Genomic DNA, 26,564 nt, shown 5'->3' on the forward strand with positions numbered 1-26,564 from the left:
AGGGGTTTTTTTTAACTAGAAGCAGAGACGAAGTTGTAGCTGAGCTGCGGCCAGTTTGACTACAGTTTGATTGATGAAGTCCTCTATGTGACCCCTTAATGAAGGAGCCTTTGACCTAATTTCTCTGACTTTTGTACTATTTCTATCTCTGACACCTGTCACATAGCTTTGCATTACACCTTTCCTTCATTCATCTCCCATTTGAAAGTGAACTTTTGAATGACACTAATGGGAGGTGACAGTCAACATCCTGTCAACTTCCTTCCAACTGTAAGACAACAAAACGTGTGGCATGTGGATAAGGAAGTGTGTGACTTCACTGCCTGACCAAATTAAAATCTGACTATGCCGGAAAAAATTAATAACTACGCGCGCGCACAATCCAATTTGAATGCATTATGTTGTCAACAAGCCGCTGGGGGAAAAGACGAGGGAGAAATTAGCCAGTGGACCACATGAGATAAGGCCTGTTAAATTTGTGCATGGCTAAGAGGCTGCTGCTTTCAGACAAGATTATGATTGAGTTGTTTTTTTAAATTATCATTATTATTATTATTATTATTATTATTTTATGCGCGCACACACAAACACACAACGGTACGAGGAGGGGGGGCGCAAACCGTTTTTCTTCTTTGACTTTCTCTGGATAGTCGGACTGTTTGCTCTGTGGACGTCTGGTTTTCTAAAGAGGGCAACACCTGCTGACGTCACCACTACAAATTACCCATAGCCAACACACACACGCACACACACACCACAAACCGGACTTTTGTGTGTGCAGAGCTGCAGTATACGCGCGGATGGAGAGTCAGAAAGGGAGGGCGCACAGAGCGAGACAGCATCAGTACAGCGCGGCAGTGAGCCACGGTCACACAGGGCTGAGTGAGAGTGAGCGCAGTGGAAGGACGCACTTTCAGTTGCACTCCTGAGGGAAAAACACGACTTGCCTGCTGGACGGTGGCGTACATCACTCAGACAAACACAGTCAAGGACACATGTGAGCCGAGTGCGTCTCCACGGAGAACATTTCGCGGACTCTGCGTCCAGGATTCAGGGTTTTCTTTTTTAAATTTGTTAATTTTTTTTGCGTAAGTCATGGTATTTGTTTGGAAACTAAATAAACAATGCTCTCCGATGGAGTCGACTAATTCACAAAGATGAGACTCGGAGGGGGTGATCGACAACATTCAATGGTTCTTTGGTCTCCTCAGGTGGGACAAAGTCCGATAAGCTGCACAAGTCTCACCCACTGAGCCTGAGAAGCGGTCACCTTCTGAAATGATGTCTGGTGGCGACGTGCGTGGTGCGCTAGCGTGCGTGTGAGTGACTGACCGATAGCCTTTCTGAGAAAGAGAGAAAGAGCCTGGATATAAACAGAAGCCGGGATTTCAGGCAGCGACAGCCAGACACTCATTGCCTCTCTCCCAGCTACTCACACCCATGCAGGATGCCCGGAGAGCGCCGGAGAGTCCTGGTCCAGCTCAGCCCGAGTTCATGACGCTCTGGGCGGCCTCGTCATGCGTCTCTTGCCCGAGCCCAGTGCCCAGTCCCTCCGACTCCTCTTCCTCTTTATCTTCGTGATGGGGGTGGCCCCTTCACCGGCTCTCACTGCCGGTTGCCCTGACAGATGCGTGTGCGACGACCAGCTGGTGGTCCAGTGCGCTGGCCAGGATCTTACCCAGTTTCCCAATGACCTCCCCCTGGCCACCCGGCAGCTCATAATCTCGAACAACCGCATCGGGGACCTACCGGCGCTGCAGCTCAACTACCTTTCTGATCTGGTCTATCTGGATTGTAGCAACAACTCACTGACAGAAATCTCCGAGTCCACTTTCGGGAACTTGAGGAAACTCGCTTATCTGGACTTGTCATTCAACAACCTGCTGCAGATCGAGGACCGGACTTTCGGGCCCCTAGCGTCTCTGGTGATGCTCCGGCTGACGGATAACCCGAGTCTGGGGGAGATCCACCCGGATGCCTTCGCAGAGAACATGGCTCTGCAGGTGCTCGATGTGAGCCGGAACAACCTGACGACCCTCAACATTAGCAGCCTGATCGCCTTGCCTGCTCTGAGGTCTCTGGGGCTCAGCGGCAACCCATGGAGATGCGACTGTGACACAGAGGACCTCTGCCTTTGGGTGCAGATAGAGGGATACAAGTTCCAAGGTGAGGTTGTATGTATACACAAACGGGCATTTATGATGGTTTTAAACACTTAAAAAAAATAATAATGTACTTTTTACCTTCATATGCACAACACATAAATTGGTTAATAAATGCATGTTTATTTTTCAGTGGGCAGCAGTCTTTTGTGAGGTGATCACTGTGCATTTGACCGCTCTTTCCTGGAAAATAAACTATTCTTACTTTTAAGATCTTGAGCCAAAGGTTTCATCATTTGTGGCTGGCTTAGCTCCTGATGATGGGCCACTTATTGCACTGTTGCTCTCCTTTTATTCTGATATGTATACACACATATTTCCAACCTCGCCCAGGTGTGCACAGATGCACAGTCAGATGCTCTTTTTCTGAAAAGCACTCACTCACAGAGAGAGAGAGGGAGAGAGGCTCCAGAGCTAATAGTCTGACCTCAGAGTCAGAGCAATCTGAAGATTTTGTTCCCCTGCTGATCTCTGCAACACAGTCCCTCCAAACTGCCCTTCACGTCTCAATAATACCTCGAGTTTACCCCCAACAAATAAGCAGCCTCGTGTTGTTCTTACCTGGAAGGCATCAGCACCTCGGCTGTAAAATCCCTTAAACATAGATGGAGAATGACCCACGAAGAACTTGTGGACTTGTGACCTTCTCAGAGAGGACGAGCTCAGGTGATCTTTGCTCATAAAGGTTAATTGAGCTTAACTGTAAGCAGGTGAATTGGGTTATCGCTCGTGACAATGGATTGCTGTCTTAAGCTGGTGTTCATCCCATCAATGTCACCGCTTTGTTTATCTGAGTCCTGAAGGCAGAGATAATGCTAAGAGGATGATTGTGTCCTTTTGTACCTTTTTTTTTACCAGCCTCTCTTGCTTGCACACACACACACACACACACACACTGACACACACAGACTTTAATGAACACACATGCAAACAAAGTGTCCACTTGGGTGTACTGGAGCTCACATTGCTGTATCTGTTGGGCCCCTCAGTCCAGATGGTTAATGATGATGCTCTAAAAAATTGGCCTCCTGTGCTCTTACTAAGGACAACACGTACATGTGTGAAGCGTGTGTGTTTGTCTGTGAAAGATAGAGTGACTCACCCCACTTAGTGTGGCAGCTAGAGGTTAAGGGGGAACCTCAGGCAAGGACCCATGGGAAATTTCAGTATTAAGGGACACAGAGCTTTAGAGGAAGGCCACTTAAAGACAGCAAGTACCCAAAGTTGTTATCCACCTTCAGACATGCATAGTTACTAAGAAAATCAGAACACATTTTCTAACCCAAGAGCTTCTGAACTGTAAGTGACACAATCCAACACCCACAGCTGAGCCACTCTGCTTTAAAAACACTCACACCTGTAACGGTTAATAATTATGAAATGACACTCATTCGTCATCACAACGCTCTATAAAAGTTAGAAACGTGATCAGTGGAGTTCAGACTTTGTTCATTGAGAAACACATATCGCGCACCCTCCATCGCTCAGGCTGACAAATCAAGTATGAATGTGGCACTCATAAACAAACACGTAACCAGTTTAACGAAGTGAACGGGGTCAAGCGAGCATGTGTGTGCTAGAGCATGTAGTTGTGTTTCCGTGGTCGTGAATGCCTCCTGATCAGACTGCAGGGCTGTGAGTCTAAAGCACAGAGACTCCAGCTGTCGCTACCTCTCAGTGTGAATATGAATCAGGTGCATGCAAGTGTGTATGCTTGTGAGAGTTCATCTTCACACACACACAATAACTAATTCAGGATTGTTTTCAGTTTTGCTGCTGCTGATGTTTAAGGTTATAATTAATACCTGGATTCAAACCAAATTTAGTTTGGTTTGACTGTTTTTGTGTTTCTGTTCCAGATACTGTGCTTTTTGTCGTTGTTAGGTATTTACATGCCCGTCTTTTTTAAGAAAGTCACCCAGTTTTTCTTTTTTGTTTGTGCTGGTTATGTGTCACTGACAAAGGCTGACATGACTTGATTCTGGCAGCCATAAAAAAAGAGAGACAACAAGAGAGAGAGCGACAGAGTGATTGAACGAAGAGACACAAAGACAGAGTGGATGTGTTTCTTTAGTAAAGTCATAAAAAAAGGAAAAAGACAAACAGTCAGGAAAGTCTGTCACAGAGAACGAGTCTGAGCTAGAGGTGCAAGCAGTCGGGTTTTATTGTTGATGTTGTAAATTTCTTCCTGGACAAGAAGACTTTTCCAAAAAAAGTGAGATTTTCAGAAAGGGGAGCTTAATGTGATTGTGAAACAGTTGCTGTTATTAAAAAGGTCTAAAATTAACCAAGAGAAAAGAAGTAAAGATACTTTTAGTTAATCATGTATAATATTTAGACTTTAAATTGAGGGAGTTCTGTCATAATGTTGCTGGGCGTGGGGTTTGGTGGTGGGGGGATCAGTTACAAGAGAACTGGAAGGAAGAAGACCAACAGCACCACCTGCAGATTTGCACCCCAGGAAATACTAATTTAATAAACCTTAATTATTCTGCAAATTGGTAGTTAAAGCACACAGACTCATTAGTGGCAAGGCAGAGGTGTGACAGATTAATTTCAATAGTTTATTTGACAAATCAATCGCAGTGAGACACATTTGGTGAGTAGCTGGTTGCAACCCTGAGTGAGCCCTTCTCAGTGTAGAACTAGCCCCCAGCTAGTTGTATTAATTAGTTATTTTGGCTGGAGTGGTCCTTTAATATTTTTTGAGCTTTGTGACTGTAGTTGCCTTTTTTAATAAATATTATAATAAAGTAATATTTTAACAAATTTTGTGGGTTTTTGTTTGGTTTTTAACTTGTTTTCTTTTGTTGGAGCTCCTATTTTGAGTTATCGACTTGTACAAATAAAGTATTGAAATTCATCTGTCACACCTTTGCCTTTTCTGTAACAAGTCTGCATGATTTGGTTACTAATTGTTGATATAATTTAGGATTATTAGATTAATATTTACTGAACTGAAAATCCCCTGGTGGCGTTATTGGTCTTCTTTCCTGCAGTGGTTTTGTAACTGCCCCCTGCCACAATGACATAGACTTATCACTTAACTCAGCAGTTTCCTCAGCTCTGTGAAGCATTTTAGCATCTTTCAGCTATTTTGTTTTACATTCACTGATCACTTTATTAGGTACACCTTACTAGTACTGCGTTGGACCACCTTATGTTTGCAAATATGCCGTATTTCTTCATGGGATAGATTCAACAAGGTGCTGGAATTATTCCTGGGAGATTTTGGTCCATTTTGATATGACAGTGTCACACAGTTACTGCAGATTTGTCATGATAGTTGCACATTAATGCTGTGAATCTCCTGTTTCACCACATCCCAAAAGTGCTCTGTTGGATTGACATCTGGAAACTGTGGAGTTCATTTGAGTACAGTGCATTGCCATGTTCAACAAACCATTTTGAAATGATTTGAACTTTGTGACATGGTGCATTTTTCTGCAGGAATCAGCCATCAGAACATAGGCACACTGTGGCAATAAAGAGATGGAGAGCAATGACTAGTCAGCAGCAGTACTCAGGTAGGCTGTGGCAATGAAAGGATGCTGAGTTGGTACTAAGGGGGGCAAAGTGTGCCAAGAAGATTTCCCCAGCACTATTACACCACCAGCAGCCTGAACTGTTGATACACGTCAAACAAATGCATTTGTTCATGTTTAGACTAAATTCTGACCCTACTGTCTGCAGAAGAAATTGAGTTATCAAACCAGGCATTTTCTAATTTTCTATTGTCCAATTTTGGTGAGTCGTGATGTCAATTGTAGCCTCAGTTTTCTGTTCTTGGATGACAGGTTACGCCATCCAGTGTGGTCTTCTGCTGCTTCGAGGTCTGACGTGCATTACTCAGTTCTTGCAGGTGGTTATTTAAGATATTGTTCTCGCCCTAGAAACAGCCCTGTTCATTCTCCTCTCACTGGATATTTTCTCATTTTCAGACCATTCTCTCTAAACCCTAGAGACGGCTGTGTGGGGTAATGCCTGGAGATCAGTTTCAGTTCATTTTGCAGCAGTGAGTTTTAGAGAACCTGATATTTATAGAGCAAATGAATAAATCAGAGCTGAAAGAAAAAACAGTAAATGTCAGACTATCAGTCATCAGGTGGACAAGCGTGCAACTCCAATGTAAAAACAGCCAGTTGTTCACTAATATGTTAGTCACATTTATCTAACAAAGCCACTTCTGGCGTGTGTAAGCTGCACCCAAGAGAAAAAAATAATAAATGCAGTTTTAGGGAGAAACATGATATTCATGGAGGGAAAAATAACCTCAGTTTGTTACTTTGTTGTGTCGTGCACATAAAACGCTGTAGTGTGGAGGCATTTGTCAGTCATGGACATCTTACATTACAGGCAAACTTCTCAGCGAATAGCGATAATAATAACTCATTCACTTTGCCGCACTTCACAGTGTGTCGGGTGCAGATGATTTGCTGCTTTTGGGACATGTGCTGTCTAATGATGCTTTGAATCACATGTCAAAGCAGCTGATGTTCACACACCACGGTTTGCATGAAGTATTACCTCCAGCAAAGAGGAAATGGGATTTTTTTTTCTGTTTATCTATCAGTTTCACTGGAAGTGGAGTCTGGCTCAACTTAAAATGATTTAGATCTGGATACAGAAACTTTTTTACAGCTGCAAGACAGGGCAAGGTGGGAGAATATGCATCAAATCTTTGCAACCACGTATCAAACTGAAAAACAAAAAAACAGAGCGGTCATCTTGCTGCTCTGAAGAAGATATCAGAGACTAATCTGGATCCAAGGACTTAATTCAATTAAAGGTTTGCCGTCTCGGACTAGTCTTGTTTGTCATGGCAATAAATCAAAAAGAAAAATGTATGTTCAGGAAGATTTTTGTATAACATTGTCTGTTTGGTCATGCGTTCCAACAACTCTGACTTACCTGTCATGCTCTGATCTCCATTCTCTATTATGAGTTGTCAGTACTCGGGGAATGTACTTTCCCTTGTCATAATAACATTTCAGCTTGTTAAATGCCTTGTTGTACTCACTGTAGGGTGATATTTGACAAGTGTCTCAGCTAAACACACAGACTCTGAGTGGCTTGTCCTGCCTTCGGGCTGGCAGAGCTTGTAGTGTTATGACTCCAGTGTTGGGGAAAGTATTTTCTGGCTGCTCGTCAGTCCCCTGGACGGCTCGGAGCCCAGAGGCAAAGAGCCAAGGCAGGGGGGCCACGCATGGGGCAAGAGTTAAATATTTATAAAATGAGAAAGACAAACAGAGGTCAGCCAGTTTAAAGATGTCACAGTGAAAGAAAGACTTTAGGTTTCTCAGAAATTGCACCTGATTTTGACTTTAATGAAAGAGAATCTTAAATTACTGAAGAAATTAGATGAGATGAGAAGAGAGCGAGCAGCTGAAGTAACGCAGGAAAAGAAGAAAGGACAAAATGAGAAAGGACAGAAAGGGATAATAAATCGGGCAAAGAGATTAAAAATGAACTTTGGGTACAGCAAGGAGAAGTAAAATGAAAAAAATAAAAAAAACCAGACAGACTATTGAGGACTTACCAATCATCTATGCCCCAGATCTGTCACTCAAACCCATTAAAACATTCATTATGACAAGGAGGCATCGATTCAATTTAATACAGGTAGATGATGCATTATTTATCAGCTGGAACCATTCCTCAGACCCATCTGGTGCAGAGAGGCATATCAAATTCAACTGGTCTCCTTCAATAGTGTAGCCTCTATGTATTTTTATGTGCATTTTACTGTGTGAGCTCGAAAGCAGGATTGATGTGATGCTTGTGTGGGTGTGTTTGTGATGTGATCACCTGAGGCACAGAGGGGAGATAGCACAGGTGTGTGAGTTCATGTGCATGACTGCGTGTACATGTATGTGCACGTGCATGTGGCAAACCAAGCATGTAAGCCAAGAGAATGAAATTGGAAAAGAGAGCGGAGAGTGTGAAGATGACGGAGCAAAAAAAAAAACAAAACTCAGGGAAATAGGAGGATGTAGAAGATGCGCGAAACGGGGCTGAAGAGGAGAACAAATGCAAACGTGCTAGGGAGGGAATGAAAAGTGGAAGGTGATAAAGAGGGGGGCATTGATAAGAGATAGAGGAAAGAGAAGAGAGATGGAGCTGCTCCTATCTGACCTTCACTCTCTCTCTCTTTACTCATCCTCTGCCAAAGGAAGAAGGGATCATATGGAGAAATGATAGATAGGAGGATGGTGGTAATCTGACTAATGCCATATTTGAGAAGAGTGTGAAGGCGTGTGTTATTCAGCCCTAGTGGATGTGATGGAGAAAAGGTCAACTATTCTTAGTCTTCTTTGCCTTCCCCAGTATGATGCATTTAGCTGGCTAAACGGTGAGATATCCGAGCTTCGCCGTGAGGGGAGGGCCCCCAGAATGTCTTATGCTGGATTTTGTAGGCTTGTAATGAGCATGACTGGGAAAATTTGGAGATTTAAATATGTCTAGGCATTTTAGGTAAAGCAGTAAAAATCGAGTCTCCGTTTTTTAAATGGATATTATAATGTATGCATCGTTCCTTATGTCTTATCTTGTGTAACTGTTATTAAAAGTACAGCAGAGTCGAAAGTCTTGATCCACCCCCTCAATTTTTAAATATTTTCCTTTCAATGAGCCAGACTGTCTCGAGCAATAGATCTCCAGGCTTTTTGAAGGGTTTTTCTTTCAAAATTGACTGTTTTTCACTCATTTTCAGTCATGTCCCCGTACCTGACCAATTTCAGAAGAATGTCTTTTCTTTCTTTTTGCAACTTAACATCAACCTATGAATCATTCAACAATAAAAATGGGCCTACCTCATGAGCCAGTGTTGTGTCTACACAGTAGCAAATAACCTGTATTGAATTGTATCTGTAGGGACTTTATTACTTGCAGCCTGTTGCAAAAACATATTATTTGTTCCTATTAAAAATACCAAAGAAAACACAAGCATACATTTATATTTTTCCACCAACAAGGTGATCCCGATAGAGCTATGTGAAAGGAGCTAGAACGACTCGGATATGGCTGCTCTCAAAACTTTTATTTATTGTACACTTTACAGTGTCTCTCTGTCACTTCGAACTCTGCTGCTGCCAGCTGCTCCAATCGGCTGCCTCCTTCCTCCGACCCCACCGGCTACTGAAATAGGGAAGTCATCCACCACAGCTCCATCTTTATGGAGGTGCTTTCCACTACAGAACAAGCCAACTTCAGTATTTTCCATAGACTGTGTATGAAAGGTGGACATAGCCCTACAGTGTGCGCAAAGCCCTTTTTCTGAACCCTTAATGTGAGCCTTTTGATACCAGATATCAACAGCGCAGTATGGATCTTTAACATGCTTCTTGTCATTAATGGGGCCCGTGATTTAAAAAATTAACATCATTTTGTATTCAGAAAGACTTAAAATTAGTGAGTGGTGCCATAAAATCACTGACGCAGTGGGGTGGTTTTCTCTTAGACTTTTATACAATGTGATTTAACAGATGTCTATACCTACTAATCATTAGAAAGAGTTCAGGTTTTACGCCAAGATGGCGTTACTTTACAGATCCTATGCACACTCTATGATGTTCCCTCTGAGTACAAATCTGAGACATCACAACAAGACTGGTGAGTTGCAGTGATGGTTCCGGAACAATTTTATTATGATAAAATACAAATAACACAACAAATAACATGGTGATATCTGATAGACCATACTGCAAAACCTGCAGATTTACTAACTTCAGTTTTCACAAATCCCTGAATGAATGATAGTATGTATTAAGGACATTATTGTCCACTGTAATCTTATTGATTCATAAATAATTCTTCAAATTCTCTTCTTAGTACTCTTCCTCCACCTGGAGGTCAGAGGTCATAGAAGCAATACAGAAGAATGGGTTGTCAGAGACATATCATCAGGGTAGCTGATTACAGGCTTCAGTCAAGGTGTCTGGTTGAATAGTGGCCTCCTCGAAGCGTGTATACACACAGAAACATGTAAAACAGACTTAAGTTAATTCTCTGTGATTGAAGGTATTAGAAGCTGCCTGTATCTACAGCTTCCACATGTGCAGGACCAAAACTGTACTAATTACCATGTGCACTGGCGTACTTAATCTGTTTATAAATAGCTCTGCTCCTGTTTCACAGGATAGCATCTCTGCCCCCACAGGGTAATACCTCAAAGATCTGATCATACATGTGTGTAATGTGAACATACTGTAAATGCACACATGAGTGTAAAATGCCAAAATATAACCTGCGTCTTAAGGTCCTTTAAACTACAGGCATCTCTTGTTTTGTGTGCATTCACAGTCCAGTCTAAAAAAAAAAAGAAAAAAGCAGTTGTTATTCCGCTGCTCATTGCCGTCTTATGTGACTGAGCATCAGAGACTAGTGAACGAGTTAGAGTGAAGTCAACGAGTCAACAGCATTTTTCAGCAGCATCTCATCCCCACGTTAGCAACACCTCCTGGGAAGCAATGAGCCCGCTTTCCTGTCAGCACCAAGCCTGGAAACTACCCAGCTGATGATTGGACACTGAGACTGTATCACCCAGGCTCAGTGACTGACACTCACAAACACTCATGACCTCTGATTACAGATGCATATGCACAGACATACACTGCTTATAGTCACTGGATTGCTAAATCGTGCATTCTCTTTTGAATAAAACAGGACGTCTTAGTTCCCATTCACAACTCCTGGAAAGCTCTGCTTGAGCTGAGGCTTTCAGAGAGGTGCTTACTCGTGTCTCGGGCTTGTGTGCTTTTATATCCGCTTGTCTATTTTAAAAAGTACGGTGTTACATGATTGACTGCTCATGTTTATTTCCTCCTGTGATATTTTTATCCTTATAAGCACTGGCCAGGTGTCACTGAGTTTCAGGGATTTGTGTCCGGTCATTAGCACGCTGACATGACATTATGGTAACACGTTGACGTTATGGCATGCACAGCAGAAATAATTGGGTAAAAGGTATGAAAAAACAGGCAGATGTACACCATGCAGGAAACCAAAACTACATTTTACAAACTGCAAATTGCAGAATCTAAGTGTAGGGCAATATGAAACCACCTGGTTCAGGCCACACTACGTCATAATGAGTGTGTATGCTTTGCCTTGCAGGGTTATGCTGCAGCTTGTTTAAGGTGTGTTTGAGAAACGGGGAAACTGCAGTGCAGTGAGCATGCAAACTGTCAGTTTTTTGAGGCTGCAGTAACTGTCCTGAAACTGCTGGAATTAGACTGCACTCAAACTACTCTGCAGGAACAAAGAGCGCAGGCACACATCTCTTTATCTTTGTGCTCCACACTCGCTCTCTGCTCTCTCTCTCCGAGCCTTTCTCATGCACATGCACACGGTCCCTAACCTGAAAATAACCCTGGTTTAGCTCTCGGGGTATTTGTTTCATTTTGCAGAATTGTATAAGCGCTGCACCTACTGAGTTTTAATGAGACAATGAGCAGGTTAACTGCAAAGGCAAATGGAAAGAAGGGCAAATTTTAGCAATAGTTTGCAAGTAACACCCTTTTATACACGTTTAAGTTTTCAAAAAGGTGTGTTTAAAATAAATTAGCTCCTGTACTGAATGGGTACTATAACTGGACATTTAATGAAACAGTCTTCAGATTAGATATTAACCGGAGAGAATGGCTACAATGCCTAAAATGCTGGACTTTAAACAAGAAAATTAACAGTTTTAACTACATTCACCAAAAGTACCAGTGCATATCTTATTAAAGACAAAATTCAGTGAAAAATAGCGACTGTGAAAAACAGGGACAACTACTGAAAATGTCAAGGGCATGCTGCCAGAGTGATGGCTGAGTGATGGGATGAGTGAGAAAACAGTGAGTGACAAGGAAACAGACGGTGAAGAGAGACTGAACGCAGAGTGAATCATCCAGGCTGCCACCTTTTCCTGTATTCTCCAGTAATACTCACATTATTTTCTCTTATCTGGGATTGGAAGCGGCAGTGAATTATCTCCAAAACGTAGCCACAAGTGTACAGGATAAATGTATTTGCGGTCGGAAATTCAGACGTCTTCCTGTTGAACGACACAGAAACAACTGGCGATATTACCCGTTTGTTTAACCACTCTGTATAGTTGCTGTCATGGCTTCTCCTGTAATCCGTTCCTATTATCTGTTTTATTCTAAAAGTTATTTCCTTATTATATCCTTCCCTCCACCTGTGGCTTATCCTTTTTCTCCCCCCGTCTGTGTTTAGCCAATACTCGATCTTATCATGTTCATCTCCTGCCTGCCTCTCGTCCATTTGGGGATCCCCTGCATTTTTATTTATCTCATTGTTTACTTATTTGACTCGTTGCTCAACTTTGGTAAATCCTGCTCAACTCTGCAGTGTTTTTTGTGGTCATGTTCCTCCAAAATTTACATTAAAGTTGCACCTTTCTTGTTTAACATCAGGCTTTGTGTGTGCTTTTGACAGAAGCCCTTACACATGACACCTGCCCAGTTCACACCGTGTTACAGTCTAAAACTCTTCACCTTAGATTAAATACGACAGGCTATATACACTCGCTGACCACTTTACACCCATGATGCACATCTTCTGTTAGTCTATTGGATTGATATCTGATTATTGTGGGCTAATTTTCATGTTCAGAAACCAGTTTGAGATGACTGAACTTTGTGACAGGGAGGGTTTTTCTGCTGGAAGAAGCCACTGGTGCGGTCATAAATAGATCAGGAGTCTCTGTAATTATTTGACTGATTCATTATAATCTGGGTGTCACGTGGGCATATAGCCAGTCTGTGGGAGTCAAAATTCTGGCTGGGTCATAGAGGATCAAATATTTACTTCACTCAATGACCTACACATCAGTTTTTAACTTTTATGTGTTTTCTTTTGACTTTTTTGGTTGATATTTTGCCTCTCTCCATTAAAATGAAACAGGGGGTCAAAGAATTATGTACTCCACTGTATGTCTTGTGCTAGGATTAACTCATTAAGTTCCTATGTTTGCTCATTTTAATCAAATGCAATACAGTTTTCTTCTATTTAATGCTAATTCATAAGCGCCAACTCGGGGCACTTTGCAAGTAAAAAACTAAAACTTACCAAATGTTTATGAAACAAGTGCAGATCTGGATTACTATTACTTTCAGTAAATCTTATTGATCTGTATCATATGATCCTTTTGTCAATGGTCAATTCTCACTTTGTGTTTTAATCAATGAGAAAAGGGCTGCTTTTCATATAAAATCAATAGGAAGACAATAAAGAGAGTCATGTGAATTGAATACGTTTTCCCAAAGCAAGACTTAACTTTTGCTTCTAATAGGCTGCCTGATTATTGTTAACTTCACAGCTAACATTAAATAACAGGAAGATGGCTGATGCATCGTATTTTCATGCTTATCTATTGTTTAAATATTAGAGTTTTCTGTTGGAGGATTGTTTTGGTGGGAGACAGTGTTTTTGTTTGTTCACTTTGCTCAGACGCACACAGAGGAATACAAGTGGAGCACGCTCAATCGGTATACTGACTTTCGTCACACTTTACAGAAGAACAGGCAGCAGTAGCATGCAGCCAAGAACTGTGACCAGAGTTTGGATTGTTACAAGGCACATGAAATGTTGACGGAAGAAGAACAAACGAGACCCAAATACCCTGAGGGACCTGTTTGCTGTTGTGAGTCTGCACAGCCTCTGATTGCACCTCACTGTTCCAGCATCCGGTTACGAATGTTACATTGCAAGAGAGAAAAGAAAACACCTCACCACATATACGCAGGAAAACAAATCTTCACACCAGCCTCGAGGCAAGATTGGCAAGGTAATGAGACAGAGCAGACCAGCTAGCCGGGCCAGAAACAGTGGAAGACGATGACAGAGGGACAGCCACGAACAATGAAGACACATAAGGAAGTTTAATGCAATTCAAGTTTTCCAACATATGAAGACCTTTCAACATAAATAAGGTAACATGGATAAAAGATTAGTGACAAGCAGATAAAGATAATAAAATAAAAAGAGAACCGACCTTCCATACTTCCTCCACAGATTATTTTGCCCTGAGCTGTCCTTGGGCTCCTGCAGCAGCTCTTCCAACGATACTGAGAGGCAGAATTTCTCAAGCATGTCCTGGGTCTTCTCCCCGTTAGAAATGCCTGAAAAACCTTACTTAGTAGATTCCGGAATCCCAAAGGGTAGTCAGACCTTAATCCATGGGGCTCAGCTGGACACAGCCCAAACAAGTGGGTCCACCGCCTGTAGACGTGCCATTGTGGCCTGCTGCATTGTGGCTTGGGCAGCAGTTAAAGGAGGCAGCAATGGTGATCTGATCCCCTGGGTTCACAGACAGCCTGTTTAAGGCCTATATACATTTTGTATTGTAATAGTGAAATACTGAATGACATCAAAAATCCTTTGCAACAAACAAAGGCCATGATTCATTTCAATCAGGTGTCGTCTTTAGTCTCTTAGTGGAGAACAATCCTCGAAGATCCAATAAAGTCTTGTTTGGGTGGGTTTAAAGAGCCCTGTCCCTGCTTTCTCCGGCGCTTTCTGATAATTAATTTTCACAAAGGAGAAATATAAAAGAATTTCTTCTTTACATTCAGGAATGCGCCTGTTTTACTTTCACATTTCCAGCAGTAAATGTCATCCGTCGGTCCAATTTTGGGCTATTAACTTACAGACACTCTAAGGTTAATGCTATTTACAAAACTACCAGTGTGTTAAAATACAAACAGCATAATTTCTGTGTGTAATAATAAAGCATATAATCTTGCCCTTTGCGTTGCCCACTGAACACTCAGCATAAACCACTGTATTTGTCCGCTCTCTGTATTCTCTCCCAGCTTTTTAAATCAGGTCTCTTTTTCATTTCTAGGATTATTTATAAGGGGAAGCGAGCAGAGACAAGAGAGGGGCGATGTAAAATGTCTGTGCATCTATTTTCTGATTAATAGTCAAAAATGGATGAAGAAAAAAAAAGTGTTACATGCAGAATATGTTTCAGTTTATCCTCAGTTGTTTATTTGCCACTTAAAAATTGTGCACCTCTGACAACTAATCCTGTTTTATGGTGTTAAATACTAACTCAGTGACCTCATACTCTCAGCACTCACATGGACAGCTGTTAAAAAGAAAAAAACATCACAGCTATTTGGTTACAGAAGAATACCAATCCATCCACTTGACACAACAGCATCAGCACAACTTTTCTTCTCAAGAGTGGGAGAAAGCCCCCGGGGGAGGTGATAAGTAACGCTGTATTGATCGAAAACATAAAACCACTGCAGATATATGTGTTGTGAAAGTTCTTCTTAGCAGGTTTGGGAAACCTTTTTCAAAACACCAAGTTTGCTTTGTTTGATTGCACTTTTCCAACCACCAGTATAATGTGTCTCGTGGTTATCTTGGGCAGAATAAAATACTTTAGGTTTGAGGTTCATTTGGGTGTCCTTCTAGTTCTTACTTCAAACTGCTGCTTCTGCAAATCCCTGGCAAGTAGTCTGAGAAGTATAGATCATATCCAGTCATTCTTTTCCCATTGCTCATTTCCATGTCCAGACCTTTGGCTTCATTGGTAGATGACTGCAGTTTAATTAACACTGTTAACAGCAATAATCCATCAGAGGAATGGACTGCCGGAGACTTCGCTCATATTCTATGTTCTGTCTATCTCGTGATTCCTATTTAGTGTGTGCATACACTCTTTCTCTGTGCATTTGTTTGCATTTTTCTCCCTCAGTCCCTGTTTTGTGCCGTTATCTTTCTCTTGGTTTTTAAAAGTGCCCGTCTCGGTTTGCCCGTCTATCTCTTTTTCGGTCTCTCATCTCTCTCGTTTTTCCCAGCTTGGAATAAAGAAAAAGAAAAAGCAAAACACACAAAAACCCGTGCCCTTTCTGTAGAATACAAATGCAATCAAGCATGCAGGGAGGGTGGGAGTGAAGGAGCATGGGAATTAGCCGTGCTTCTAAAGTCAGATGAACTGATAGGAAACAGCGCGTATTGTTCTTGTTTCTGATTACACTATTAGATGCATGCAGAGCGAGTCCCTCTATCCTCCACCCTCTCTCTTGTTAGCGCTGCGTTCATATTAATTGATATACACGAGGGTACTGTATATGCTAATGCAAATTCACTGTAGCAGAATGAACCATCAAGGAGGCTAGGACAAGCACGGATGAAGAGATTGGGACCTTTCTGGCTTCAGTAGTTGACCCTAACCTTTAACCTCTCTTTTGTTATTGTCTCAAACCCCATAAATAAGTCATTTACTGTTTTAAAAGTGTCAGTGTTTCTGCTTTTCTGTGTGGATGACAGTTACTCCAGCTGATTATCATTTTCCCCATTACGAGCAGCAGATGTTTTGTCAGAGAAAACACTCGTCTCCTTATCTTCTCACGGGTGCATAGTGATTTGTTGGTGTATAATGATGTACATGAGCGTAGGGGAGCGTTTATGTGCCCCAGGCTTGCAGTCAAGTCACCTTTCCTTGCATACATGTGTATGAGTATGTGTGCAGCGTAATAATGATCCCGTGCCCTAGACACCAAAGACCCCCATTACTCAGAGGAAATCTGTAGTGTCTCTCGGGATTCTTTATCACAAAGGTTATCGCTGCATTTTTAAAAGCTGTTTGTTTGGATCCTGGCGTTTGATGTTTGCATACCTTTTTCTCCTGAGTAATTACATTTTTTTCCCTTTTCTCTCCCGATACTCTGCCCTTCATCCTCAACCACACACTGATTATTCTCTGCCACTGCTCTCTTTTATGATATGTCTTTCCTCATTAATCTCCTCTCTCATTACTCCTCCGCTCTCTTTCTTCTTCTTCTTTCTCTCCTTCACCTCTAGATGAGGGCCAGACAGTTTGCCACAACCCTCCGGAGCTGGCTGGCCAGCGGTTGGCGGAGGTCGGCATGCAGTTGCGGGCAGATTGCCACCAAGGCCTGGGCTACTGGGACTACCTCTTCTTCATCGCCATCGGCTTTGTCATCTTCTCGGCCGGCACGGTGTCGGCTTGGGTGATGGGCGTGCTCATGGTGCTGTACGAACGCTACAGCAAGCGAAAGAGCGAGGAACTGGACAGCGATGACGAGGATGAAAGGGGAGGGATGGGCGGAGGTGGGGCAGGCGGAGGAGGGGGAGGTGGGAACCAGGGGAATGGTGATGTGAGCAAGTCTGGCATGCAAGTGTGACAGACTGATGTGAAACAACATTGGAAGAGGAAGAAAGAAAAGACAGAGAGGAGCAACTTGAAGTGATGAGAGGAGTCTGAGACCAAAGGCTCTGCTATGAACTAAGATCTGCCTGTCTCTCTTTGTTACAGATTTAGATATTGCAATATGCTCCTTAACATATAAGAAAGTGAGTGTGTATGCGTACGTGTTTGCGCGCGTGTGTGAGAGTGTGTGTCTGCGAGAGAGAAAGAGAGACAGACAGAGACAGCAATAAGGATGACTATGCCTTCACTTCAGGAGAAACAGAATGACCTCTGAGATTATTGAGAGCAATAACCCCCCCACCACCACACACACACACACACACACACACACACACACACACACACACGTACAAACAAACACACACACACTTTGCAAAGATAGTCTACGGAGCTGCTGGTTTCTCTGAGTGGGTGGATGTACCTTTATACTATATGTAAAGTACTCTTCAGTAACACCCAGTAAAACAAGACACGTGAGTGACGCATTCAAACACACACACACACACACACACACACACAGTATAATCATACAAAATACATAAGAAGGTACTGGGAGTCACAACGAGAGCTTTGCCTTATCTCCAAAGTTAGAGGGGGATCTAGTTTCGTATTTAAATGTGATTTTCCTGAAAGCCTTAAGGCAACTCACTTGAAATATTCTACAGTCACCGCTGTTTCCTATAGACAGAATCTGTCCACAGAGAACAAACACACATTTTGGGTCATAACAGATCGAACAATGTCAGACACTGTCAAAATAATGTGAATGTACAAAAAAAGATCAAAGCGTTGGTCCAACTAAGCTTGCCATGTTACTCTTAACATTAAAAGGCACCCTGTGGAGCTGTCTAAGTGGTAAATGGTGCTATGGAGCAACATTTTCTTTGGGACGTTTGTCAGTTTTGCTGTACTGACTGACACATAACGTGCTGAGGGTTTTGAGCAAAACTAGAGGGTTTCTAGTTATCAATGGATGCCGATGTCTTAAGTCAGCAGGTATTTATATAAGCATTTATATAAGCCTAGAGGATAGATGCAGATGAATTTATTTGAATGTAAAAAATTAACTCCCTTTGTTGACAAGAAAACTGCACAGGGTGCCTTTACAAAGCAACTTAACACCAGCTGAAAATCAGACTTTGTGGTTACTATATCCAGACAGTAATGCAAATTTGTAGCACAATTCTTTCCTGAATTCCTGACCAGAAACCTTTTGGAGTGTTGGGACCAAAAATGTTTGCAAGAATCTGAAACACTCTGTGACATCTTGAGAATGAGATTCCACAACATATCCTTGATGCTGACCTAAAGGAAAGCAAAGCAAAGACAGATTAAAAGATGTTTAAGTGAAATCACACAAGTTGTAAAAGACAGAACGGTTTTGACCCTTTTAAAAAGTGCTACTCAAACATTCTGGAAAATGTGCTGAATTAATGGTGTTAATTTCACCTGTTTATTTGAAGGTAGCTACAGTTTCCCCAGTATTTCACAAAAATCTGATGTTTTCATTTGCTGCTGTTTCTTACTAGAGCGTATGGTTCACTCGACATTTAAAGACGTGCTTTTACATGCCGTTGCCCCAACGTCTCCACCTCAGATAGGGGCCGTGCAGAAGACTGAGGTGCTTTTCAGCCTGATGTTAAGTTGCTCCCAAAGCTTGTTTCTCTGTAATAACAGACCGGAGAAGTCTACCTATAGTGACACTAAGTGACTGTCAAATCTCATGTTTACTGTGTGTATGTCTGACTTCATGTTTCTGTGTGTACAGTATATGGTTTGCCACACTGTGAGTCGCGCTGCAGTAGTTGCTTGCCGTAGTCTCCATCTTGCTATTGTGCTTGTGGGAGAAGTTTGTCTTTCTCTTTGTGGCAGGATGCCTGTTGTGAAAGTCAGACAGTGTTTGTCAGGCTTTCACCCAGGAAGTCTGGAGTTTGAGCCAAGTATCCAATTATTATTTTAAACTTAAAGTCAAAGTTTAATTAGTTGCATTTGAGAAAAGATGCTTTTGGTGGTTAAAATACACATTGCCACAACATTAGCCACTTCTTAAGCTGTTTTCACACATGCACTGCAGCCCTCAGCTTTTATAGACATTAACTGACAGAGGTGAATGTGAGAGTGTAAATGTTTAACCCTGTCACATCAATCACTATACGCTAACTTGTGTGTCTGTGTGATGTCCAATTGCACACGTGAGAAAAGCTTAGGCAACTGTACGGTGAATTCACCGTGAGCAAGTTGATCTGCTGCTTTGTGCACGCTCTACCCTCATAGCACCTAAGGCTAATCTGCACAGGGTATTCCTCTGTAGTAAGAATTATTTCCTACATGTAAGAAAAGGCAGCTTTGGACAATGTCCCGACCTGATTCTGTGTGTGCACGTGTGAAAATGGCTTTTGAAAGCCCTGAAGCCAAACTTCTCCCGTGCTCTGTAGTTGTAGAATTGGGGCGGGTTCATGGTGGCTGCACACGAAGACAGCACCAGGGTGATTGACTTAGTGGTACATCCACGGATGACTCTGCTTTATGTGGCTAGACATATCACTTAGTTGACCCCATATCACATACGCAGATGGGCTGCAGCCTAAAACCCAACTGTCAGAATAGAAGTGTGCCTCTGGAGCAGTAGTAGTAGTAATATTACTGTGTGTGTTCATGTATGCGTAACTGTATGTGTTTAAGTGGGGCAGAGCGATCATAGAGCATCTCTGTTAGCAGCGTGGATGAGTGATTCATGAGCACAGACTGATCCAAACCGATTCCTCCTTCATCCTGCTCCGCTTCCACCCTGTCTGTCAGAGACTGGATAGGCGGTTAGCGATAATAGAACTTTAGATAGAGGTGGGGTTGAGCAAGAGCGGGGTCACCATCTGAAGCAGGAATTCATCCTGACTGATGTATTTAGCAGCTGTATTGAAAGACTGATTGATAGCCAGGCTTTTATTGATGTTGTGGGCTAAGTGGATCCAAATGCCCTGGATGAATGGGCACAGTTAAATGATGAATCTCCAGAGGGTTTGACAGAATGTACGCGAGTGCGTCACTGCGTGAGTGTGTGAAAGAGTGCATGTTTATGTTTTTTGTGGCTTGGTTTATGATCATAACAGTATATCCTAATGTGGGTGCAGATGAGCGACAACAGCTTTTTCATTTGTTTTGTTTTTTTGTTTTTTACAATGAGAGGTTAACTTCCAATCAAAATTTGTCACATCTTCACAGACACGCTTCCTCCCTCACTCATTCACGGGAAGCCACTCACCCTCCCATTTAAACACACACATGCGCACACATAGATCTTCCTACATGCACATTAAATCTCAAGGGCATCGCTAAAGTCAGAGCTGCAAGCCTGAGAACATTAACACTCCTGCTTTGGTCTCTCTTACCATGCATCACTACATCCTCTTATCCTTCCCCTTCATTCTCAATCCGACACTGTCATCAGCTCTCACATGACGCCAGCACACAAAGACACACGGACACACCTGGATCTATAATTTATCTGCTAAATCTTTAGGCTGTCAGGGCAGATTTTAAAAGGACCTGTGGAAGGCTGGTATCCATGTTTCATCACATTCATAAAAAGGCATTTGATACCATGGCATGACCTCACAACCACATACCTAAACTTGCAGACAACACTTTCTGTTTGGTGCGTACATCTGTTTTGCTGGGCTGATTGTCAGTTTTATGCTGCTGACAAATATAGAGCTGTTTAGCGGACAGAAAATGTCAGTCCTTTATCAGCACTAGGTCAGAGGACAGGGGAGTCAGTCAGCGTGCCAAAAGGTGAGGCGCTATGCTGGTGTGAAGTCGTCACAGGGCAGAGCACAGGACAGGGTAAAAATATCACTGATCTAAGAGGGCTTCTGTTTTGTGCACACATGTGAGCACCATCAGATTGTGTAATTAGCTGAGAGGCGAGTGGACGTTTAAAATGTTTGGAAGCTACTTTGGCTTATGAATCTCATCTTAAAGGCACTAATGCATCTATTGAATGAGCATGAGTTTGTGGAAAGGAGTTGGAAACAATTTAATATATTATTACTGGTAAAATCACTGCAGTGGACTCTGTTCTGGGTGCAGCTGATCAAAGCAAGCGAGGAAAGAGAGGAGGGGGCTTCTTTGTAACTTCTCCCCTCCTCTCATCATGTTTTTACACATGTAGTGTGTGAGGATGTATCTCTGTGTGTGGCTGGAAAATTCACAAATTACTGCCCGAGAAAGCAGCGTTGGTGTGCTGTTTAGAAGTCAGAGGTGCTGTGATGGCTTGCTGTTGAAGCTGCAGATTGCAGATGTCCTCGAAGGTGACAGCACAGTCCCCAGTGTACGTGTGTGTGTTTGGGGGGGGGTCTGATCTAGATTCTGTGTATCGTTTTTTTTGCCATTTCTTTTAGATTTTTCTTTAGTTTTGTACATCATTAATCATAAGCAATAAAGAACTTAAGGATGAAGTCTGGATGAAAAGTAGTTTTCTAAGATTTTACTTGTTAATACTGGAAAAATGACTTGAATTCTTGTCTTACATGAATAAAAACTACTCAGTTAAAAACTGTAAGATTTTTTAATACCACAAATAGTGGAGATCTTTTGTTTAACAGCACTGAGTCCTGGGTCCAGTGCACCTTTGCTGGATGTTTGCAGTATAACATAGTTCCGTTGCTGATTTTCATAGCCCCACCACCACATTCTTTATTATTGGCATTTTTATAGCAATCTTAATTTGGTTTATTCATATTGTTTTTAATGTTTCCGGCATATTCTACCATTTACTAACTGAAATCTCCTGTCTGCTTTAAAAGCATTAAGAGGAAATTGTGTATGCATGTATACCAGTGTTTCTAATAATGTGGCATTGATATCAGCTGGCTTCTTTGTTCAAATTCTCTGCAGTCGCTTTTTGGTTGTATTTCACAAAACCCCTAACGAAATCCCTACAGCTCCACCTGTGGGTGGTGGGTACACAGCAGGGCAGATGCATGCAGTTGCTTTGGGTTGCTTGGGAGCACAGCCACCAGACCCTCACCCTATTCTGTGCAGCGGGTCACTCTTGGATCCTCACCCAGAACCAGTTTGCCTTGGGAGATCCGACCAGGGGCAAATTGACCCACACAACATATCTCCTGTGATCACTGGACATGCAAATCCCTCCACCACGTTAAGGTGATGATTCAAGGAGGGGACTGCACATTTAGAAGGTAGCAAACTGGCAACCATATGTTAGCCTACCATGGTTTGCTATTTCACTTCTTAACTATTATTTAGAAAATTAATAACACGTTGTATTCAAAGTGAAACCAGCAACTGAGACCATTAACTCATCAGGACAGTCAATAAGGTCACAAATCAAGTTAGCAGTAGGTTCATTTCCCCATAAAAGTTGCCCCTGCTGGCCATTTATAGAAAAAAAACAGGTTCACGTCCACATTGGCTTTACTTTTGGAGGCTAACTCCTTGCTATGTGTATGGTTTATGAATGAGCAATCTGGGAACCCACTGGCTAGTCTGAATAATTAGCATCTGGAGACGATGCCAGCAATTCTGGGCTCATACTGAAGCCAGTAAAGATCTCTTCCAAGATTTCCTGTTCCGGGCATCGTTTATGAATGCAGGTAAATTAGAAAAAGATGATGAGAAAAAAAAAATCAGTGTCAGACAATAGCTTATGATTTTTTTAGATTGCATTTCAGCATGCCATACCTCTTTTATTCTACACAAAAACTGTTGACTTGCATGCATTTTGGGAAGTTCTTCACCAAAACTCTGCAGATTTGGCATATTCATGCGCAGATATCTGTTTCTGGAGATTAATGACAAAATAGCAACTCAAGCTGTTACTACAATAATAACCACACAAGTTATTAAATCTACTATAAGTGAAATCCCGAAGGTTCTCACTTTAAACTGTGTAGTCGTGCTCTGGTACTGATGCGCAGGTGTGTGCTCCTTTGCTGCAATTGCCTGTGGGAACTCAGTTTCACAGATAGCTCTCAGTGAGGTTGGAAAGAGCAATCTTAGACTCAGTCTCTCGCTCTCTCACACACACACTGAGGGAAAAATAGAAATAGTCCACTCTCGTAAATCTGAGCAATATTTGGCTCAATTTCCTATATATTAGACACAGTCTGTCTGTCTGTCATGTGTGCCTCTAGAGAATTTAGAGATTGCAAGCCACACACATACGCACTTCACAGTGGCACTGGGATAGCGTCAGGGGCTTAGAGCAGGAAGCAGAGGCTCACAGTTGACTTTGGTGAATGCACGTATGAATGTTTTTTCTCCCCTTTCTTGCCTGACAACTTTTCATTTTCCTCTTTATCTGTCCTCACACCCTGCTCCCACCTGCTTGGCTCGGAGCACCCCACCCTTCCACTTTCCCTTTCTTTCCACTCCCTCCTCTCTTCACTTCAGTTGTGCTGCCAACTGCTCAGCCGCTCCACTCACACCACTGGCAGAGAGCGAGCCCTAATCCCTCACACGGCCCTCAAAACTGTGCCTGCTGGATCTTAGAGCTTTGGCGCTTCTAAAAGCTTTCCATGAGAGAGACAGGAAGGATTGCGGGCTGACAAATGGACACAGAAAGACCGACAGGCTTGCAGACAGACGGACAGAAATGGCAATTTTATACAATACTGAGAACACAAAACCCCAGAAGCACAACAGCAATGCAAGAGCCAAAACATTTTGTGTTCACACAACCATTACTGTGTGCGTTTGCATGTGTGTGGGTGGGTGTGCGCTTTAGTTTGTGTGTTCAGTCTGATCTGATCCCGTTATTTCTCTGAGGGTGAAGTTAGAGTGCAAGCATGAAGCACAGAGACCATCTAATGCAATAAGTCAATATTACAACCCATCACTGCACACACACACACTGCACAAAATAGCCTTCCAGAAGAAAATGTGAACATTTTGTCTTTGCAGATCCTTTGAGTTTTATTATTCTCCATCATATTCCCTGTACTCACCACTGATGCACAGCTACAGTGGAAAAACTGTAAAAATCAAAGAAGGAATACTAGAATATGACCAGGAGGAGGTGATACATCAAAATCAACAACTGTTTATGCATCACTTTCAGCGCAACCCCACTTTAACTGTCCACAACCACACACACAACCACACGCACACCCTAACATACAAACACATGCACAATTATAGCATAATGACTGGATGACATTGTGTGGGAGCAGAGGAGAGAGTGGCAGTCAGCAGGATTCCCTCTGCTTGCTTCCCCTTGAATGGCATTTAAGGGGAGGTGTACTATAAACAAATGCACAACCGGTAGAAAAATCCTAATATCTTAACCTGGGTTTTATTTTCATAATTGTGACTATGTGGCAAAGATTGCGGCAAAGTGGGCTGTTCAGATTTTGAAAGCTGCAGCCACTAAGTTCTTTCCCCTGACACAGACGTATACGCACTGTGACTTCACCCACAGGTTTTCCTACAAACACATTACATCACATAAATGTTATGTTAGCATTATGTAATGCTCATAATTTTTATAATTTGCAACATTAATAACTAATGATGTTAACTGGTGATGACAACATCTCTACAGCTCTATGGCTGCAAAATAACCAGCGCAGATGAAGCCTTTGTTTGCATTTAAATCGTTCTACTGCAATTTTACTGCAGTAAAACAGATTGATCAATCTAAATTGCCTGTGGGAGTGAATGTGAGCGTGAATGGTTGTCTGTCTCTGTGTGTTAGCGACAGACTGGCGACCTGTCCAGGGCGTACCCTGCCTCTCGCCCTATGAAAGCTGGGATAGGCTCCAGCGCCCCACGTGACCCTAAAAAGGATAAGCGGAAGTGGATGGATGGATGGATAAAAGAATTTTTGCAATGTTGCCACAAAGTGCTTCATGTTATTACTATATAATGTTTCCACTATAATAAAACCAGATTATCAGTCAGTGCTTGCAAGCCTAACTAACAAGCTGTTAGCATCTATAGACTGTAGGGGCACGTCACACAGCAACACAAGTGGCTGTTCAAGGAGCTGTAACTTCTGTGTTGACTTCATTTTCCAACCTACACATTTATCAACCCAGACATGAGTCCGAATAGCTACAATAATGGGAACGAAACTCAAGCTGAACTGTAATTTTCCATTAACACTGGCCCTCTTACAAGAGGTAGGGCGCTCAGAAGCTTTGAAAAACATGACCTTTCAGTCAGTAGATGGATGTCTTTGAAACAGACCAGCCTATAGGTACTTGAGCAAAAGAGGAGAAAATAATCACCATCACACTATTTGTCCATTCTAGAAAAGACATTATAGTACAATTAAAAGTTAAAGTGAGGACTCTTTTTTATATAAATCTGTATTTGTTAGATTAAAGAAATTTTTAGATGAGCCAGAACTAGTCTTAGTTCATGTTTATGCTGCAATTTAAAAGATTTAAGACTGGGGACTGGAACAATCTTAGGAGTTTCAGGCGTGTCAAGCATCTTTTCTAGCATACCAAGATGTGACATAGTTGGGGTAGAGGTCAGAGGTCAAAAGTGGACCAGAGACAGATTTCAGTTTCATAATTATAGAAATGGCACACTTCATATACATTAGAAACACACAATGTGCTCTCACGCAAATAAATAAAAACAAATACAATACAGAGCAGCAATTTACCCAAGAGTTTCTCACACACACACACACACACACACACACACACACACGCACACACACTTCCTGTCGATCACTGGCCTATCTTGGTTCTCTCACTTGCAGTAGCGCTCTCTTTCTAGTTTCTCATCTTTGGCTTTAAACACTCCAAAACACCAAAACACACACACACAGACTATTGTACAAATCTTCACAGAACTTGCCTGTACTGTATGACTAGCGGTTCTGGCTATTTAATACTGCAGTAACTTATATTAAGTAACATTTTATCTTTTACTATCAATTAAATCAATAGACTGATGTTTAACCAATGTTTGTGCTTTCATTCCTTTTTTTAATAGTGTGTCTTCTCTGTTTGTCCCTTTCTTGGGTGTCCTATGGTGATGTGGAAAAAAGTACACATCCTATGTCAGCACAATGTGCAGCAGGAGAGCAAATCGTGATTGATTTAGCCTCTGCACCAACACCCTGGCGCTGGAGATGGCAGTGACAGAGGGACTGAGGTGTGGGAGAGAAAGAGAAAATACACAGCGTTGTACCTGCAACCTCATTCAAACAATGTCAACCCTAAACTATA

General features: G+C 42.2%; 1 protein-coding gene across 1 annotated transcript; it reads left to right on the forward strand.

The window, feature by feature from the left end:
- The first annotated feature begins 674 nt into the window (after positions 1-674).
- On the forward strand, positions 675-26,294 carry lrrc52 (leucine rich repeat containing 52). Its single transcript, XM_019351182.2, has 2 exons — positions 675-2,166; positions 16,989-26,294. Exons 1-2 carry the CDS (start codon positions 1,518-1,520, stop codon positions 17,330-17,332), a joined length of 993 nt encoding a protein of 330 aa, XP_019206727.1. The 5' UTR covers positions 675-1,517; the 3' UTR covers positions 17,333-26,294.
- Positions 26,295-26,564: the final 270 nt, after the last annotated feature.

Source organism: Oreochromis niloticus, linkage group LG23, assembly GCF_001858045.2.
Source record: "Oreochromis niloticus isolate F11D_XX linkage group LG23, O_niloticus_UMD_NMBU, whole genome shotgun sequence".
In the NCBI taxonomy this organism is placed as follows: Eukaryota; Metazoa; Chordata; class Actinopteri; order Cichliformes; family Cichlidae; genus Oreochromis; species Oreochromis niloticus.